The 21,653-nt window shown below is 39.1% G+C and overlaps 1 protein-coding gene across 1 annotated transcript in view; it reads left to right on the forward strand.

The window, feature by feature from the left end:
• The window catches only part of LOC134565197 (guanine nucleotide-binding protein G(q) subunit alpha), a 275,102-nt gene that overhangs the window by 60,727 nt on the left and 192,722 nt on the right, over window positions 1–21,653 (forward strand). Inside the window, exon 2 of the mRNA XM_063424683.1 lies at window positions 2,656–2,840. Within this exon, the coding sequence (XP_063280753.1) occupies window positions 2,656–2,840 (185 nt within the window). The remainder of the gene's footprint in view (window positions 1–2,655; window positions 2,841–21,653) is intronic.

Below are 21,653 nucleotides of genomic sequence, written 5' to 3' on the forward strand. Positions count from 1 at the left end.
CTTTTCAACCCTTTGCCTTTCTTTTCCTTTTCAAGTCCTAAAATTAATGGGTCTTGCGGGGTTCTCCCGCATTCTTTTTGCCACTCTGTATGATTTTTTAGGGTGAAAAACAAGTCAACATAAGGAACTTCATCCCACTTATTTTCCCTTCTACAAAACAACATTAATTGCAATAGGGTGTTATAATGTAAGGTTCCATCTTTAGGCCACTTCTCTTGATCATCCAGCATGTAAAGTGGCTACCACTGATTACAAAATTTTAAGTTTTTCATGCGTGAGGGGGTTTACCCATAATTTGTTTCCAGTGTTTCAAGATACATCCCAGCAGTGACACCTGTGATACCCTTTTTGAGGTTTTGTTTCCCATTATAACAAATGACTGTTTAGGAGCTCCTTAGAAGGGACTCTAATCCTTCCCTTTCTCACCTTAGGTACCTTTAAACCAAACCCTGTGTAGCTTTTGCTGTGCCTTAGAGGTAGGTTATCAGTTAACACCTTTAAAGTAAAAGTAAAGAATGCCTTTATCTTACCAGGGGTCTTGCTCCGATTTCCTTTGGACCGGGGATCGAAGGTTCTCCCCAAGGATCCCTCAGTGCCAGCTGGAGATCCTGTGGTCCCTTGGATCTGTTGAAATTCAGGAGTCCGTCCCATCTGGGTCACCAAAACTGTTACCAAAAATTCAGTAAAATAAAAAAAAACCTTAGCACCAATGTAGCATTAAGAAGCAGGCATTCTTTATTTGGCTGGATACATGGGGGGATAGCTCCTCCCAAAGCCATGCATGCTGGGTACAGGAAAGTTTTTGTTTATATACTGTATTTTGCATATATATTCATTGATTGTCCCAGACTAAACATACATATGATAATCATTTCCTCAAAATCATTAACATATTTCCCCTCCTCTTTACTCATGTGTCCTTCTGTCCTGGGGGTCTCTCTGGTGGTCCCTGGTGGGCGTAGACACCAATGTTCCGGGTGATCTGGCTGAGTTGGCAGGACACCGAGGCTGGTGAACTTCCAGTTCTCCTTCTTACACAACGGGCATTGTGCAGTTTCCATAGGCCAGTAGTTTTGGAGAGCAAGCATTGTGTTAACTCACCAGGTGTAGGCCATTTATCATCTGGTAACACACCTATGAGGAAAAGAAAATAATTAGTTGCCTAGCCAAAAGTGAGAGTGCTCATCCTTCCTCTTCCATCACGGTGCAGGCATCTGTATCACACCAGGAAGCATGAAAGCCTCAGCAGTCCAACTGCTGTTGGATCTATTTCAAAAGCTTTCAGGGTAAGCTGATGTTCTATACTCTCCATCTTGGAGATTTGGTCTATACCATTTCCATAATTTAGCAGAATCTCAAAGACTGCCAAACAAAAGATAACAGCTCCTGGATATAAGAATTTTCAGGTGATAATGGTTGGATAATGGCCCTTTAGCTCTTTTTGGCCACCCGGCCTGCCTACTTAGTGCTTGACTTTGACCTAATGGCTCTGCTCCTGGCATACATCAGGCCTTAGCATGAGCTGTGATAGCCAAAAATTTAGGCGGGAGTTGAATAAACAGTCATACACAGTAAAGACAAAATCTTGTAGAGACTTTGAGGTTAGATTTTGAGGTGTACTACTTGAAATACTTAGGAGTTGCAAGCACAGAATCATGCTTTAACCTTGCATTGCACTGCTTGTGAAATACACTACTCTGAGACACCTGAAACATCGTGTAAAGCATAAGGCTTTCTTTGTCCTGGTAGTCAAGTATTGTATCCTAAACGAGGCCTGAAAGCTTTATAAAAATGATCAAAATAAAATCTAGGCTGAAAGGCTAAGTACTGCATGCATTTAAATGCATTACATTTCTTAGGGAGCTAAATAGCTAGGTGAACATACATCATTCACATGAGTGTGCAACTGTTTTAAATTTCAATTCCTTCTTATAAAGTATTCATATGATTTGTTTTCTTAGATAAGCACTGCTAATCACAGAGACTGAATTTTGCCAAAGGAAAAAATGCTGTGTGATATATTTTGTGCAAAATTCCAAATAAGCAAATCTTAACTTTAAATTGGTAAACATGCAGAATATTATTATTTATGCTTTGTATAAAGTACAAAGACACAAATAAATTTAAAGAAAATAATGACTCTCCATTAATAAATAAAAGCTAAGTTTTACTCAAAGCTGATTTTATATATTTCTGAGGATGAAGTTTGAACAACTGTAATTGTTATATTATTTGGCCTTCTAACAAATTTATGTATTGGTTGTATATTGCTGCTTACCATAATGTTCTGAAAGTCGGCCACACAAGCTAATTTTTGTTCTTATTCTATGATTTTTTTGTGATAGAACATCTAATAGTAGTTCCTTATAGTTGACAAGAATATCTTTGGGAATGGAATTTTATGCTTATAATTTTAAATACACAGTGGTGTATACTAGATTCTTTGGAGAGTATATTTTGTTTTAGTTATTAACTAATTGCTATTTTTTTTCTGCTTCTATTTTGTCTACTGCTTTTTTGATATTGAAGCAAGCACCTTGCAAGCACCATAACCACTTGACAGTGTTTTGCCCTGCACTGAACAAGCTGTCTACTTTGTGCAGACAATTTATGTTTGTGTCCATTGGCTGAAGTATATTCTTATTTGTCTTGCAGGCACAGGAGAGAGTGGCAAAAGTACGTTCATCAAACAGATGAGAATCATTCATGGATCAGGTTACTCTGATGAAGACAAAAGGGGCTTTACGAAATTGGTGTACCAGAATATATTTACAGCAATGCAGGCCATGATCAGGGCCATGGATACCCTCAAAATCCCATACAAGTACGACTACAATAAGGTGAGATTTTTGTTTATTTCCATGGCTGATTTTCTTCCTCTTTTATCTTTAGGAAATGTACTGAAGGTCTCTAGAAATTATAAATCACAAATTATATCCTACCTAAAGTTTAGAAGAAAAGGGCTTCTTCCAGTCCTGCTTCTAGTTCTCTGCCCTTTTCACTGCTCTGACAATACAGGTGCTGTTCTTATCAAGATGTTTGAGGGGTTTTTCATAGCAAGAGGGTAGAGGGCAGGCTGCTGTTTGCCTGTGGCTTTAATTATCTTTTTTCCTTTCCTCCCAGCTCATGTTCTGGCCAGAGCACAGTCAAGTAATTTTTCTGGTTTGTACCAGTACTACTCAGGGTTTTTCATTAATATTATGTGGAGGAAAAAATTATTGAAAAAATAGGTGAGAATATCTCCTTGTGTGTAAGTATATTATGAAATAAAGCTTTTGATACAAGGCCTTAGAATAAGCAAATTCTTTTGAAAGTGATGACATCATTGAAACTTAGAAAGAAAATACATTTAAACCATTTTGTAAGGTTTATCTTTGATTAACCTGACTTTTTTCAATCTTTGTTCCTTTCAGAAATTTTCCATTTAAAATCAAATGTATAACTGGTATAACTAGTATTAAAATGGGAATTTACATGTGTATTTCCGCTCCATGTTTTGCTGTACATAAAGCACTGAATTTCCTAACAAGCTGACTTAAAAACTTAGTTGATTGTGAAGTGCACTTTTTTTTTCAGAATCGGTACTGACAGTCATTTTGCTGTAGTATATGAAAGTCCTAATCATAAATCAGTGAATTATTTTCTTGTATTATACTGCAAAGTGTATATTCTACAGTTATTGTTCAAATTGAGTGTTCAATTTATATAAGCTGTTTTTGTGTAGTTGTAGTGAATTAGATATGTCATAGCTGTATATGTGTGGTCAGACCTTTCTAATTAGAGCTGTTCATTTCTCTATATAAAAATACCTTGACTTAAAATGAGTCTATCTTTGCACTCACCTCCTTCACAAGCATTTCCATCAGTTCTAGATGTGGATTAAAGTACAACTTGCCAAAGTTGCCAGGTTCTAGATGGAATTCCTTTAAAAACTTGGGGATTTTTGAATTCAAGGAAATTAAAAATGCAAACTTATTTCTCCACCTCCCTCCTTTTTCTCCTCCATTGAGAAGGTAAATTAATTAGCCTTGCAACCTAAAAAACACAGGAAGGGTATTTCCTATTAATTTGAATATCATATAAAAATTTGGTCTCTAGAGAATATCTCAAAGTTCGAGTAACTGCATATTTTTAGCACGGTACTTGTCTCGCACAGTAGCTTAAAAAACTACAGCTCAAGCTGATTTTTGTATGGCTGAGCCTAAAGAAAAGAGAGTGAAGTGGCACTTATCAAATTCAAAAAGTCCAGTTAAGTAGACAGTTGCGATCCTTGTACAGTATAAAAAATGACATCCAGGCTGGATTATTTTAATATCAGTGTAGGAAGAGGCATGTTGTAAATTAAGGAAGCTAGTTCTTTCAGTGTTGTGTTGGCTTCCTAGTCAGTGATATAATTAAAGAGGCAGAGTCTGAAATTCATTGCCCATATTATAATAATCTAGGATCTTTGAAATATTTATCAGAATAATGAAAGTCAATTGAGAAATGTAACCATTACTGTTTACATTGTAATGTCTCAAAACTGATGGTAAGGCATTGTATCATACTTCGTCATACTGTTCATCACACTTTTTTGTCTTGTCAGTCTCAGAATATGAGCTCTACTGAGCTTTAAGATAATAGGTGAGGGTTATCTCTTAGGGATATGACATAGGAAGTGGTGGCTTATAGATTGTGTTTTTAGTTTCCATTTGAGTAAACTGTTACTGTGTTTCCATTTTTTTTAACCAGAAATTTTGAATTTTTTATATGCATCTTGAATTTTGGAGAAGCAGTTTATAAAACACAGAAAAGCCTTAGGTGGGTTTTTTGTCCTGTTTTTTTACAGAAATGGACTTGAGCAATTCTCAAAATTGCCTGTCTGCAAAGTTTTTATGAATGTACAATAGTAAGTCATGTGCAACCACTGACATTCAAATTCAATTAAAAAAAAATCTTACATATATTTTAAAATAATTTCTAAAATTGTCTTTTTAGAAATCTGACCTGTGTATTTATGTTCCTGTCAATCCTTTCAAATTCTGAATTAAAACATTAACTTTAATTTTTTTATCTTCTGACATTCCCAGTGTTGTCCATAGTGGCTTAGAAGTCATTGCTCCAGGTAATGTAGTCCCCCATTTCTCCTTTTCTATCTTTCTTCATGTCTAATATTGCTGAAGGAAGGCTTTTTATTTTTTCTCTCCTGTTGTTACAGAACTTTTACTAAATAAATGTACTACTGTACTAAAGAACTACTGCCACTTTTACCCATTATTGTTCCCTTTCAGTGTAATTTCCAGAAGACAGTTGCATCTTTTTACAGACTGTCAGGAAGATGTCACTCAGCAGTGGTTATCAGGCAGAAAATCTTATTTGAATCCATATCCATAATTTCCCATGAGACTTCTTAAATATTTATAACAAGATAACTAATGTAAGATAGAACAGATTACAAGAAACTATAGGGACTGAAAACATAAAATGTCTTATTGTAGACCAAGAATTTTGCTGTAAATTGTTTTCATTGCTGAAGTTGTGAATACCTCCACACCCCCATCCCCATAGACGTAATCTACTGTAACAAACACACAAAAGTAAGATATCAGGATCACATATGGAGTCAAATTACATAAATTCTCATCTCAAGTAGTGGAGTCTCAAAAGTTTTGGATCTCTTCAGTGAAATTTCGTGTTGAACAACAAATTAGTAATTTCATATGGCTTTTTTTTTCTCCCTAGTTAAAGTAGGTACAAAGTCTAAACATTAGAGCTATGTGAACAGCATAGATTGGAGAAAAGTACCTCCCTCATATACCTTACCTGATATTCAGAGTATGAAGGATTGAATCAAGCATCAGCATAGAAGCTGTGAGATGCACTGACTCTCAGATGATGCAGAATCTGAAGGATTTATGGCCTTCTTAAAAAAGAATTATTTTATTTTGAGGATGTTGACATTAAATGCTTCTAAAGAATAGCTTATTGGTCTGGAATACACATAATAAACTGAACTGTGCCATCTTTTTACAAAGTATTCTTCAGTGTCTCAAAGTTGAAGCAGAGAGCTTAAAAGCAGGCTGTGGGAAAAAGGGATTTATACTAGTCATGTTAGTACTCCTAGTACTCTCAGATGTCTTCCTCCAGACACACAAAGCTAAAGAAAAATTACCCTGTAAATAAAAGTTTTGCAGTCAGTTAAATGCTTCTAATACTGTGAAGCTACTGATGCAATTTTTTTCCACAAGAAATAGACTACCTAAGAGCAAGCCAATATGGAAAAGAGTGCAGTAAGATTTCAGGTATTGTAATCAATTAACATCTATGCAGCTAAAGAAATTAAAGATTACTTTTTTTTTTGTTCATGAGCCTTGTTTGACATGAGGTAAAAGCTGGCTCCCCAATAGCTTTACATTTCCCCTCATGAGAATTTGCTTTAAAGAGGGCTTCAATAAAGCCATGAACATTTTTTTTCTTCAGTGCTTCATAAAGAATGAACTTCCACAATCCAAAACAGAACTAAGTTTCCCCCTAACTGCTTTTCTTTTCAACTGTCTTCCTCTGTCAGTCACTTCTTTCTTTCTTGCTTAGCTGGCCTCTCTCCCGTTTTATTTTACATTTGACCTTATAAAATTTTTATCTGTTTACCTGTGACCATATTGTCCTACTCTCTATTGTTTTCATTTTTCATTACATTTAAGGCAATTTGTTTTAAAAGTCATTGCTTACTTACCTTTTTTCTTTACCTTTTGGTTAGAGTTGAAATTTCTTGCATTTGCCTGTATTGCTCTAATGATTTTATGAATTGTTTCCATCTCTTATATTCTTCTTTACTATTTCATATTTTATCCCAACAGAAGTGACTTTTAGACTATATTTTTTCCAAGTGTAGGAAAAATTATGATCTGTCAGAGGTAAGATAGGTTAGCAGTCACTCAAAGAACTGAAAATATCTTTTGTTTGCATTTTAAAACAGCTGCAAGCCCAGAAAATTAAATTAATTAATCACACTGAAGTTCATGCATGTGCTAACATTTAATTTTGAAAATAATAGGACCTAGATTATTTAATATATATGCCAGATACAGAATACTATAGGCATAAATTTGAAAACTAAATGTTAGCTACTCATATTTCAGTGCATTAAAATTTCTTCATTCCTTCTTTTATATTTTATTTTAAGAGAAGCACTTTATCTTTTTTGGAACATAATATTTTAAGTGATTAACTGCCCTTTGCTAATGGGAAATGAGAAGTCAAATACAAAAGCATATGTGTGGGGTGTGATGTCCGTGTTTTATCTTTCCAATTCCACCACTTTATTCCTAGTAGAGAGAATGGGTGGTTAAAATGCTTGCTTACAGATCATTGTAGATTTTATGATGTCTCCTGCAGATGTTAAAGGACTAATTATATTATAAAAGATGTTTCTAGTGCTTTTTTTTGTCACTGTTGTTTCTTTTTCATAAGTATTCTTTCTCTTTTACTTTAGATACGTTTGTCATAGTTATTTTTCTTATTGTGTGTCTGAAAAGAAATATTCATATGACCATGCATTTTGACAATAAAAATGTGAAATACTCTCAGGGCAAATTTCTATGTAATAGAGGTCCAGAGTTTATTTTAAGGTAATGAGTAAGATGTGACAGTCTTGAAATGATTCTGATTTTTTCCTTTATTAGCAGTAGTTTAATAGCTATATGGGTATTTGTATTATTTATATTTTTTTCTTAGAGCAAAATATTTGTTAACTTACTAATTAGTTAATTCATTTGTACAAATTGTGTTTACATAATCCAGCATTGAATTCTTAAATAATTTCAGATTGAAATATTTTCTTAAAACTCTCTGAAACTTTGGATAATATTTTCTACCCCCAGTAAACATTTTTTGTGGAACTGATACAGTTATGTTCCATTTATGTTATGTGAAATTACTAAAAGCTTTTCAGTCTCATGTCTTCATTGTTCATTTCAAACTCACAAGATTTGCTTGAAATAAGATTTACTGCCATGAATTAAGAAACCGTCAGCTAAAATGGGCCATTTTTTCTGAAGATTTTATTGGTCTCTTATTGAGTTTTCTCTCAATACCTCTGAGGGTCCAGCCAGCGGAGAAATGGCTTAATAAAATAGCGAGACGGCTTCCCAGGATATGCTTTGTAAAATAAAGGTTTTAATAACAGCAAAAATAACAAACATTACAAAATGAAAAGAGATAAGCTGAGCACAGTGTACCAAGCACAGTTACACTGGCTAAGGCATTCCCAAAAAGCCCATGTACACCCCTTGTGCTAGCTCTTTAATACTCAATGGTCTAGGTGGGCTTATTTGGCTCTTTGCCCAATGAGATGGACACTAGGCTTTGAGGTGCACTTCCAAAGCCCTATCACTGTGTCTGTGCTGGGACTGAGCCAATTGCAACGAGCAGGCTATAGAAAATTCTAGTTTAACTTCCTTATATGGAAACACCTGCTCGGGTACAGAAATGCACGACTACATCTCACCCTGTAAAATCATATTAAAAAAAGAAAAAAAAAGAGAAATAGTTACTTTGAAAAAATTCTCACTTTTGTTGATAATTGTGATTGTGTCAATAACTTATTGTTATTTAACAATTTGGTTTATAGTTAAGCTGTAGTTTTAAGGATTACAAAATTTTAAATTTGCTACTTTCTTTTTGTTAGCCAATATTTTAAAATTAATATTTAGTCTCAAATTACATATGAATCTTATTTTACTTTTTTGTTTGGTTAGATTTTTTCAAGTGAACTATATTTTCTTTTTCTTCTGCATAAGGATTTGGTAATAACTTTTAACATACAACAACAAACAATTTTGACATGACAATAATAACTTCAAAAATTTCAACAGTGCAACTTTTATAAAACTTAAGTCTCTGCTTCAAACGTATTTCAGTGTCTATAGTGCTGGGCTGTGTCAAAATGCAGAAGTCTTTAAGACACGGTCTGTGGTCACTCCGTGTCTTTTTGCATGCTCTTCTTCAGGTGTGTTCTGCTCTCCTTTCCTCTTTTGTAGTTGTGACTCAACTTCTTTTGCAGGAACTTTCTTAGAGTCTGTACCTGTGGAGACAAACAAAACCTCTCTCCCTGCCATAAAGGACAGGCTCTAAAATTTGTCTTGTTTTCAGAATTTTTATGAATATGAGAGATTAAAAAACATATATATAACTTTGTTCAACCTTTCTATAATAGAAAGCACTACACACTCTCCCATTTTTATCTTTTAAAGAGCATTCTTAGCTATTTGTGTGCTTCTTTTTTAACAATAGATTGGCTTTTGAATGAATTAGTTATATGTGGTAGATTTGATATGTTGAAAAACTTCTGTAATTTTAAGAACTGTACATTTAGGAATGAGAAATGTTTACAAGAGATGTTTTAATTGTCTTTTTTGGTCTTTTTCTCCTTTATGTGTTGAGGTAGAACATACTTTAAAAAGTGTGTGGTTAGACAAGTGAATTTGTTTGAATTGTTTAAATGGTTGATATTGCATGATACTTGTTTTTAATTTTGAGGGTTAACTTTTGCTGCTATTGATGGCATAGTTAGTGTTTGGTAGTTTGGGCATGGTTGCACAATTGTCTTAATTTGACTTTGAGATATATGAGACTTTTTACAAGAGCTGATGTATTTTGATGACAGATGTATGGTTGAAAGTGTGCTGTTACATTGCTATTTGCTATAAAACTTAGGAGTTTAGTGTTTGCTTTAACATGTGACACAATACAGTTGCTGTTGAGAAAAAAGGAAAAAGATTAGTATTTTAATGTAAATTTTACAATTGATTAGAACTTTTTCTTGAGAGGTCTTTTCTTTTTCTATTAAACTTGTAACAAAAATTTGTAAATATAAAATATGAACTTTGAAAAACATGTAGACAGTTGTTCTTTTTTGGTTTTGAGATATGGTTTTTAGACTTTCTTAAAATCTGATTTTTATTTTTTGGTGTTAGGATTTTACTACATGGTTATGAGATTTTAGATTTTCTTGACTTATTTATAAAAGGAATTGTTTTTAGAGGTGTATGAATTTTGAAAGGTTTTCAATTTAATTATAGAGATGAATTTAATAATTAGAGATTTTGTTTGGTAATATTTATACTGGCAATTTATAAAAACTTTTGAATTTTGAATTAACTATTTCAATTAAAGATATGAGGAAGCAAATTATTTTTGCAGAATCTTTTCCTGTAAAGGAAAAATTATTTAGGAATTAGCTTTTATAATTAGTTTGGAATATAAATTTTTGGGCAAGTTACTACAATCTTCTTGCTTAATTGACAAAACAGAAAAGAAAAACCTTTTGTTTTGGAATTACTTGGTGGTCTTTTTGAGATCTTGATGAAAAAATTAACTTATAAAGTTCTGGGTTTCTTGTTAAAACTGCAAAATAAAAGAATAGGTTAGGGTTTTAAGGTATTTTGAGCTGCTGCTTTGGTGGATTCTTGTGGTGGTTTTCATGACAGTCTTCTTTTGGACGAAGTCTACTTTGTATCTTGGCTGCTGGAATTGAACTGTTAGCTGTCTCTGTTCTGTTTTCTTGGAGGGTTTTAGACGACGATAAACTTTCACTGCTTCAGTCTTGCTCTGTCCTTGCTTTTGTTTTGTTTTGCTCTTCTCTCGCCGGAGCCGGGCTGGCCCCGGGATGCTGGTTTCTTTTCAGCTGTTGCTTCGGCGCCAGGACTGGGGTTATTATATCACTGTTTTTGCTGGGTTCTGTTGCTGCCAGCACGGCTCTTCATGTGGGCTGGTGTTTGTCTCTCTCGCTGGCCATGGGAGGTTGCGGAGGGGGAAGAGAGCTTTTACGCACCAGGAGCGGCACCATTGATGTGGCTCGGCTCTGCCTCGCTTTTCTCTTTTACTCTCTGGTAGTGATTTTACTGTTTGCTGTGTGTCTCCCGCTGTTTGAGGCAAGAGAAAGACTGCAGTATCTGCGAAAGCTGCTGCTGTATGGTGGTGTCATGGGTTAACACTGGCCAGATGTTAATGCACCCATGAATATATGTTTTTTCCCTAACAACTACTGTGGGATGTGATCAGGAACAGAGCAGAGCAGGCTTAAATCTTGAAAACAAAAAAACCCAAAACTTTATTACATTACATAAGAACAGAGACAGAAAACTCTTAAACACACACAGAGACAGAAATAAAAACTTCTCAGAACATCTCTTCTCCCAGTTTCCACCCCCCACACATTACTCTCCATAGACCAAACCTTTGGGTTTTAAATCAAACAATCACCACTCAAAAAAAAAAAACAATCTTCAATTCAGCAAGGGAGAGAGGAGTCTCTCTCGCACCACAGACTGTTCCTCAGAAAACATGGGTCCACCCCTTATGTGTTTCCATGTCACCCGTGGCACCGCCCGGAGAAGTCTGCCAGGGTGACTCTCTCTTTTTTTTTTTTTTATGTCCAGCGCTCTCACCGCTGTCCCTAGGCTGAAGCTGCATATAGGGCTCTTTTAAGGATACTTGCATGCTGAGCTCTCCCCCTTTTTCCCCAGGGGCCGAGGTTCCAAGAGCAGGTCTCCCCTGGGGGCAGAGGGCGCCACCACACCCTCCCCCTCTCTTCTCTGCTCGCTCCACTCTTCAAGTGCCAGTCACTGTAGCAAAAGCAGGGGCAGCTGTATCCACCCAAAATGCAGTTTATGTTCAAAAGAGACTTAAGTTCAGCCCATGGCTAACATTATGCAAGAAAAGTCCAGCTCAGAAAGCTACTTCTCTCATTCTTTGCCCATCGGGTTCCTTCCAATCGTGCTTTATCATCTCGGTCCCAGGCCGCTTCCCTCTCTCCTCCGAAACCACCAGTCATGAGAATCAATGTCTAAGAAAAGTTTCTTTCTGCCAAGCAAGGGTTAACAGTTTCTAGCTCTCGGCAGGGCTGCAGGCTCAGGCACTCCCAGATGTGGCTGGGCACCTTCTCCCGGAGGGGTGGGGGGGGGGGTGAGCACACACGGAAGGCACTTCCACAGTTTTCCACCCCTCCATCCTGGATGGGGCAGCTCAGTTCCAGAGTCCTGTCCATTCTCTTCTTCCCCCCCGGGGCCCCAGCTTACTTTAGTTTCACCGCGTGGTTGTCCTGAGCCCGGCCACGTGGCTTCCCCCTCCCCCACTCAGCCCAGAGCTGAGCAGGGGAGAGGAGATGTTTCCACTGCTGAAACCGGAACCCAAAAAGAGACCGAACCCCCCTGGAGTCCTGCTTTTAACTCTTTGTGTCCTCAGAGGCGTGTCCAAACCTCTGAGTGACCAATCCAGGTGCCAGCAGAAGAGCTGATCACTGATTGGCTTGCCCATCACTGATTGGCCTGCCTACATCCCCCTGGAAAAATTCACCTTCCCCCGCAACCACGACAGCTGGCTGTGGTTCCCACAGTTACTTGAGCTGGGGGCGTGTCTCCCAGAGCTGAGGGTGGCTACGACGGCTGGGGCTGTGAGCACAGTCCATGAAAGGGGAGTGGTCCCGCTGCTCATAGGGAGCGACCTCGTGACTTGTGGGACTGGGCGTGCCTTGCGAGGCACAGCTGGATGGTACCGGCCACGAAGGGGAAAACCTGTGCCGAGGCAATATGCTCCGGGAGCACGTGGCTTCTCACAAAGGAAATATTTTTTCGGTGCATTTTTTAATTTTCTGCACGGCACCTTCTGAATTTGCTTTTCTTTTTAGGATTATTGGTAGAAGAACATCAGGAACACAAAGGAATGGGAAGGACGGAGGGTACGGGAACGTTGCTAATATGGCCAGTATCAGCTCCGTTTCCATGCTGAGGGAGAAAGAGAGGGGAAAAAGCAGTTCGGGGCTTTCCGGACAGGTCCCGGTCTGCTTTTCAGGGTCAGCGTAAGGAACAGACTGCTTTTTGGGATTACAGAATTAAAGCACGTTTTTTTTTTTCTTCTACTTGATTACCGCTCTGATTTTCTTACGTTTTAAATTGCTTTGCTCCGTGTTTCTGCTCCTTTTAAAGGTATGTTACAACTCGTCCTGTGAGGTTTTTTTCAATCAAATCTCTTTTTTCTCCAGACTGCACGTGTTTCTGCTTTCGGGTTTTTTATAGACTTATTTTACAAGTCTTTCGAGGTGTTTCTTTTCAAATTAAAGTCTTAAATTGCTAAATTATAATTAAAATAAAAATAAAAGTCTCCCTGTTCTCCTGATTGCTGGGTCCCCATTTCACTCACCAGAATGGCTCTTGTGATCACCCAGCGCTCTTGGTTTGTCCCCGACTCTCTGAAGTCACTCGGTGATTAGCTGTTCTGTCTCCAGATCTGCTAGACTGCAGCTTCTCTCTTCTGAAGAGTAATCCACCTCGTACCAGAATCGGTGTCCCAGCAAAGACCCCTTCTCACCAGTATAGGGGTTCAGTCAAAAGGCTCCCTCTCAGCCTTTTTGACCCAAAAAATGTGGGGTTTTTTTTACGACCAAAAAAACCACCACGAGCTTGCTTTTAAAAAAACGAAAACCAAGAGCAAAAGGGCCTAGCTGACATGAGGGCTCTGTCAGCAAACTCCAACTAGGTACCTTAATATAAGGTCCCTGTTCAGGCTCCATGTATCGAGTTTTCTCTCAATACCTCCGAGGGTCCAGCCAGCGGAGAAATGGCTTAATAAAATAGCGAGATGGCTTCCCAGGATATGCTTTGTAAAATAAAGGTTTTAATAACAGCAAAAATAAGAAACATTACAAAATGAAAAGAGATAAGCCGAGCACAGTGTACCAAGCACAGTTACACTGGCTAAGGCATTCCCAAAAAGCCCATGTACACCCCTTGTGCTAGCTCTTTAATACTCAATGGTCTAGGTGGGCTTATTTGGCTCTTTGCCCAATGAGATGGACACTAGGCTTTGAGGTGCACTTCCAAAGCCCTATCACTGTGTCTGTGCTGGTACTGAGCCAATTGCAACGAGCAGGCTATAGAAAATTCTAGTTTAACTTCCTTATATAGAAACATCTGCTCGGGTACAGAAATGCACGACTACAGTCTCTCTTTTTTAGTTTGCACTTTCTATGTGGTAAATTTGTAACGTCTGAAATGCAAGAAAGCTTCCTCTTATTATGCAGTTAAGTTTGGTTTAGAAAATTGGCTAAATGTTAAGCAGATTAGTTGTGGGTTTTTTTAAATATTAGAAATTAACCAACTTTTTTTAATCAAGTGTTTGGTTTTTTATTATTGGTGGCAGTACTAGTAGTCTTGTATTTATAGTGAGATGAATTGCCTGATGGAGGTATTCCCATAATTACTTTGATTGTTGAATTTTTTCTTGCATTTTTTTCTCCCTGCTTAAAGTAGGTATAAAATCTAAACAGTAGAGTTTATTACATATTCACACTGCAATTCTGATCACATGCCTACCTGATTTCAGAATATGGACCTGTGTACTTCCATTCTTACAACAAAGTGAATACAAAATCTAACTTTAGGTGACTACCTAAAGGTGAGGCATGAGACAGAGGACCAGTGTTTTATTTCTGGAACAGGAGGTGGGCGAAGAAAAATCTTAGGTATGACACTATTGGTGTTAATTTTGTTTTGACAATATGCTTTTCCAGAATCAAAGGAAAGCCTCTGTTGCATGCCTCAATTTTGGAAAAAAGTATATACATTTTGACTGGTTTCTGTAGATTATTTATTATTATGATGGGCCTAAGATATTGGATAAGAAGAAAATGATTTGTTATGAGCAAGTGGCTTCTGTGAACAGTCTTCAGTTTGACAAAACAGAGCTTAGTATTGGATCGAAAAGGGTAACTGAGACAGAGTTGCTTTGAATCCCTTCTTTCTTTGATGACTTTGCTTTTTTCTTCATGGGACCAATAGGGCAGAGTTTAAATTTGGTTTGTTTTGTTTTAGTTAATCTTGTTAGCTAATTTGTATACAGTGTAGCTATAGATTGCATGTACGTGTTTTGCAAATTTTGAGGTTTTCTTGAATATTTTCAAAATGTAACTTGTGACAAGCAGTTTGTTTGAAGATGTTCCTCTATTTTTAGATTTTCTTTAATAAGCGATGACCCTTGTTTTGAGAACATATGCTCTCAGTAGGTATTGTTGCTGTACAAGCAGATAAATGAGCTCTCTTGGGGTGTGCATACTTTCTTTGCATCTTGCTTTCAGTCCTTATCCAGCTTTTTTTGGACCAGAGAACCAAGTGCTGTCAATTGTGCAGGTTATACAAAAAAGTAACTGTCACTAGAGCATAAAAAAGGTCTTGGACACACTTGTTTTCTTTTTGGACTCTGGTACAGTCATATACTGGGTGGAGACAGAATGGAAACATGCTCTGGAGTAAAGAGGTATTAACACTGCAGTTGTTTAACCCCGGTGAAACCCATTGCAGTCTTTGGGGTGACAATTGCACCACTTCATTACTGGTTTTATGTTTTTATTTCTATTGATCCAAATAAAGAAAACACAGAGATCAAAATTATTGACATTGGATTTTGTTTGATCATATTTTTCTTACCTAGTCTATATCTATTTGTAATCCACATTGAGTTTGCTGTGTATGTTGTAGAAAAGAAGCATCACCTTGACTTTGGAAAGTCTGACAGAAAATGGTTTTTTTAACTGTACCATTTATAGGGACACACTATGTCGTTTTACATTTGTTAAGAGGTTTAGAACAAAGTGGAAATCAAATTTTTGTGCGCTCATTTCTATTAATATTTGTTCAATTATTTTTGCGATAGTCCAGTAATTTATTCTTGTATTGGGTTTGCATGGCAAGGTTTTGGTAGGGAGGAGGTACAGGTGTGGCTTTTGTGAGAAGCTGCCAGAAGCTTCCCCTATGTTTGATAGAGCCAATGCCAGCTAGCTTCAGGAGAGACCCATTCATGGCCAAGGGTGAGCTCATCAGTGATGGTGGTACCACCTCTGGGATAACATATTCAAGAAGGGAAAAAACCTGTGCAACAGCAACTTCAGCCACAGAGAGGAGTGAGAATATGTGAGGGGAAACAACTCTGCAAGACTCCAAGGTCAGTGGAGAAGGAGGGGAAGGAGGTGCTTCAGGTGCCAGAGCTGAGATTCCCCTGCAGCCCATGGTGCAAGACCATGGTGAGGCAGCTGTGCCCCTACAGCCCAGGGAGGTCTGTGGGAGAACAGAGATCCACCTGCAGCCCGTGGAGGAGACCCACACTGGAGCAGGTGGATGCTTGAAGGAGTCTGTAAGCCTGTGGGTAGCCTGTGCTGGAGCAGAGTCCTTGCAGGATATGTGGAGAGAGGAGCCCGTGCTGGAGTATATTTGCTGGCAGGACTTGTGACCCTCGTGGAATACTCATGCTGGAGCAGTCTGTTTCTGAAGGACTGCACCCCATGGAAAGGACTCATGCTGAAGCAGGTGGATACCTGAAGGAGGCTGTGACCCCCTGGGAAGCCTGTGCTGGAGCAGGGTCCTGGCAGCACCTGTGGACCTGTGGAGAGGAGCCCACGCTGGAGCAAGTTTGTTGGCAGGACTTGTGAAACTGCAGGGGTAGTCACATTGGGAGCAGCCTGTTCCTGAAGGACTGCACCCTGTTGAAGGGACCCGCACTGGAACAGAGGAAGAGTGTGAGGAGTCCTCCCCCTGAGGAGGAAGGAGCAGCAGAAACAATGTGTGACAAACTGACCGCAACCTCCATTTCTTGTCCCCCTACACAGCTGGGGGAGGAGATTGAGAAAATTGTTAGTAACATTAAGGGAGAGATGGGGAGGAGGTGTTTTAAAGATTTGGGTTTATTTCTCATTATCCTGCTCTGATTTGATTGGTAATAAACTAATTTCCCTAAGTTGAGTCTGTTTTGCCCATGACAGTATTTGGTGAGTGATCGCTCCCTGCCCTAATCTCAACCCATGAACTTTCATTATATTTCCTCTCCTCTGTTCAGTTTAGCAGGTCTGATAGAGAGGCTTTGGGCACCTGGCATCCAGCTAAGGTCAACCCACCACAATTCTTTACTGCTGGTTCTGCTCAACTAGGTGCTTGACACTGGAGAAATATAGTAGCACAAATAATTCAAAGATCCTCCAAGGATCATTTAAAACACAAATCTGCTGAGTACAAAACATGAATAGCTTTTACACCTGCAGGGTGCACTCAGACTACACTAGAACTTATAGCTGAGCAGAAACAGGCTTCCTGTCTCATCTAAGTATTTTAACAGGTGTTCTGACATAACTGAATTTTTCTGCAGTGTATTTCAGTATTTCTTTTGAACTGGGTGTTGATGCAAAGGTAATATGTTATCAATCCTCTTTTTTAGAAACTGAAAAGATAAGAATAGTTTGGTTTGGGAGGGTTTTCCTTACTGTAATGATTTTTTATTAAGAGTTAGAATCATGATGATATTCCATTAAAAAAACCAGCACCCTCCATTTCTATGTCTAAGCCATAATGTCATATGTTGCTATATGTTCCATATCCATCTGTGCCCAAAAATTGTTACTGTCTCTTTAAGGACCAGCAGTGCAGCCAGAAACAGAATCACAAGGTTGGAGGCTTTTCCTTTTTGGGCTCTCTTTTCATTTTTTTTTTCTCAACTTGGAGAAACTGTTGCCACAGCCCTTAGCAGGATGCCACTGCCCCCCCTCCCTCCTCCCCACTCCACCAAGCCAGTCTAGCTTGCCACTGGTGCCCAGCCAAGGGGAGAAGACCATGAGCTGCCCTACCCCAACCACCTTGCTTTGCCTGCTCCTGTCATCTCCTGCTGTGACAAAGGTGAAGTCTCTCTGTGAGTTTCTAGCCCTTGATCCAGAGAATACCAGTTGGAGCTCCAGACATCAAGGAGATAAGCAGAGCAGAGGGGGGCATGGGCGGAAGACTCACACTATCTTTCCCTTTGTCCTTCGAACCACATGCTCAGCTGTGGAGCGCCATCTTTGGGGGATGTGCCCAGCATCTTGGGTCTCTTTGTTCTCGGGGGGAATCTGTGAGATTTAGCAATGTTTTACCTAGCAGTTATTTACTGGTGTTATAAATGCCAATTTTATTCTAATTAATAAAATATAATTTTATTAATTAAATAATTACAAGGCAAAAATTTAGGCAAAACCAGCAATCGGAAGTACAGCGCCGATACCCGGGATCGCCGCTGGGTGAACCAGTTACAGGCTCTAGCGTGCTGTAACCCCCTTGTTCACGAATTGGTCTGTTTCAGGGTCCTGGTTTTATACAGTTTATTTGGCCCGCGGCAGATGATTTCCCCACAGTTCTTTGTGTTTGAGGTGGCTTTTCACATTCATCTCCTCTCTCTGTCAGGCTGAATGGGGCTTCTCCTCGAAAGGATGGGTGTTGATCTCTCCCCTCCATTGTATGAATGGGGGCTTCCTCACGAAAGGATGGATGTTAACTTCTTCCCTCCACTGTATGAATGGGGCACGAATTTCTGAATGGAGAGGATCCCCCCAATAGTATCTCTGGTGATTCACAGTTCTACTGCCCTGGGAGGGCTGATTTTGACCTTGGTTTCCCTGTCATTCTGATGCCAATAGCGGAGTCCTGGTCCTCAGCAAGGCATTGTCCTTTTCTGAATAGCAGTTCCAGGGTGTCGCTGGACCTGAGATTAGCTGGTTTCGTGCCTGGCCTGCTGGCATTTTATTTTACAGAACTGATTTACAGTTTACATGCACCAAACCACAAATTAATATACCATATTTATTACACTGGTTTGGTTGTTTTGGGTTTATTGCCTGTTCCTGTTCCACTTGTTAGTAAACTGTTACTGATTCACTTATATCTACTTGTATTCATTGCTCATTAGTGGAAAGGGATTTGTTTGAACCTATAAAAGGAGGCAACTCGTTCCAGAGTGTTCTCCCTTAATTTGTCTCAAACCAAGACAAATTTGGCACCCAACTTAAGGGGCATGAGAAAGTGGAAAAATTACAATTTTGTACATTTTATATTGGATACAGAACTCACTGGTCAACATGCTGCCCGGTTTAATCATGAGTCTCTAGCACTTAGGCTTATATACATCTCCATGTATATGGTACAATTTGCCCAGGATATGGTTCTTTTTCAGATCAGGGACACAAACCAAGATTGCTTTGTTTATACACTCTGTGATATCAGTTTATGTTAATATACCATCAGAGGCAGGGAGATGTGTATTTGCTGCTGTTTTGCCTGTCCTGGTCTCAGCTGCGACTTGTGGGGGTTTAGTAATAAAAGCAGGGGATGATTTTTCCCAGGCTTTTACATCCTTCTCCTACTTCAGGTCTGACACATCACCTTTTGAGAATGTTCATTTCTGTCTGGATGTTAAAGACACCATGTTTTTGTTGTTAATCCTGTTAACTTTCCTCTATATGGCCAACAACACATTTAGAATCAGGGCTGAGACTTCCAGGGTGGTTGCTCAGAGATCTGCCCCAGTGGTGGAAAATCCAGAGTGGCATGGGATGTGGGAGGATATAGGCCAGGTCCTGAAGAAAAACTCTGCCCCAATAGTTTGGAATGTCATCCCTGAACAAATTCAGAACCCAGCTGAGGGAAGGAAATATCTGAAAGAAAACTGTAATGACAACTTCAATGAGGGGCAGCTCATTGCACTGTGCTGGGTCCTGGTGAATGTTTATCGCACACTGCTTGATACCATATAGCAGCACCTACAGCTGTAGGGTAAGGAGAACAAATCAGGACACCATGGTTAGTCTGCAGTTAAACCACAAGGGCAGCCTAAGCCAATAGCAGTTGCCTTCATCCACAAAAGGAAGTATAAGACCAAATCCATTTGCTTGATGGATGATGATGGGGAGGCAGGATCCTCACAGGAAGCAGAGGAATCAGAACCAGAAATAATCACCAAATCTTCATCCTTAGAAAGTCTCTGCAGTCTCAGGAAAGACCTCACCCAATGACATGACAAGTCTATATTGAGCTTGTTGATCTGAGTCTGGGACACTGCAGGTGATGGTTCAGTTTTGGATGGTATTGAGGCAAGGCACTTGGGATCTCTGTTGTGTCATGAGTATCAACCAGGGAATCATGACGAGGTCTGAACCCCTCAGCATCTGTGAAAGGAACAGGGCATATGCCTTTATTAATATTCAGCTCTTTATTAAAGTGATCAGCTCATTATTAAAGTCATCAGCAGGATTGCAGAGTCCTCTCAAGGTTATTGTTTCCCTGAGATTCTCCTTGGGGTTGCTGGCCCACAAGGTAATAAGGGTTCCCCCAAGGTTGCTGTTCCCTGGGAGTTTCCTCTGGGTTGCTGTTCCCAGAGGTAATAAGGTTTTCAGTCTTCTCTTTGCCCTAAGTGTTACACACCAGAGGTAGAGACGACAAGTTGAGTCCGCCGGTGCACATTTCCAAGGTTGTTTATTCTTCATTATCTCAGTCCTTTTTCAACTCTGCCAGGCCTCCCTGGCAGGGTACCTTATCTTAGTTCTTTCTCAGCTCTGAGGCATCCCCAGCAGAGCAGGACACGCGGCAGACTGGGCGGATCAGAGAGCCCCGCACCTTAAGTACGGTATCTTTGACCCAACCACTGTCTGAGACGTATTTTTTATTTACAAAATTTTACCAATACCTACTACCTTTACTAACATGTCAGTTCTACTCTAAGCCAATCTCTAAAACCCAACTCAGCACAAGATGGGGGACGAGAGCAAGAGCAAGGAGGACAGGGGCCACTCCCCAATTCCTCCATCTTGCCTCTTCAGCCCCATATACTAAGAATCCTAATTTCTGTATTTATATTCTATAATAAACCATCCACTACTTATTTTAAATTCTTAGGATTTGTGATTCTTCCTGCATGTGAGTGTTCACTCCCATGGACAGGAATCAGAGTCAGTATCCTCCTGGGATCTGTGTGGGTCTAACTGACCCCCCTGTACAGATCCCAGACCCCCCTGTACAGTCTCCAAACCCTCCAGGGTGGCCAGAGGGATGTTCTAGACTCCAACATCTCCCCCTCTTCTTTGCAGTAAAAATGCTTCTCTGACAACTCTGTTCTTGGCCTGCCGTATGCATTGAAGCAAGCACGGCACATACATCAGAAGAATCACAAGCTTCAACAGGAAATACACACATACTCTCAAAAGTTCCCTCTACCATGATAAAAGGTTAAACACATTGAACATTCCATCCATTCAAGGCTCAGTTCTCATAATAAGTTGGTTCACAGCCTTTTTCCAGTTGTCTTATGTTCTCATGATATCTCTTCAAACTCATCTACTTATGTCTCAGCATCAGCAATGAATAATCAATTGCTGTTCTGTTTTCGTCTCACACTGTCAATATCAATTAACAAATTATTCAGTGTAAGAGAAGTGGCATGGGCATACTTGTTCTGACAACAGCCCCTTTGATCCAATAGTATTAAAATCATCCCTGATAGTGTCTGCATTGCCATCACAACTTGGATCATATTGTTCAACAGATCTTTCCTCTCTTGCTCTTTTATCAATGTCATACTGGGTGTTAACAAAGAACATCTCTTGTTGCTGCATGGACCATCCTTGACATCTGCAGGGAGCACAGACTGAATCATTCACAAATGAAAAAGATTCCTGTCGGGAATAACATTGAAACCTGGCTTGCTAGTTTATCTGACATCTCAGTGTAGTAACACCAAGGTGATGCACTTTTACAAATCATATGATTTGGAGTGATGTCAATGATGTTATCTTTTTTGTGTCACTCCAGGAAAGACCAAATTTTTTGCAAAAATTC

This window comes from Prinia subflava (assembly GCF_021018805.1).
Source record: "Prinia subflava isolate CZ2003 ecotype Zambia chromosome W unlocalized genomic scaffold, Cam_Psub_1.2 scaffold_39_NEW, whole genome shotgun sequence".
NCBI lineage: Eukaryota > Metazoa > Chordata > Aves > Passeriformes > Cisticolidae > Prinia > Prinia subflava.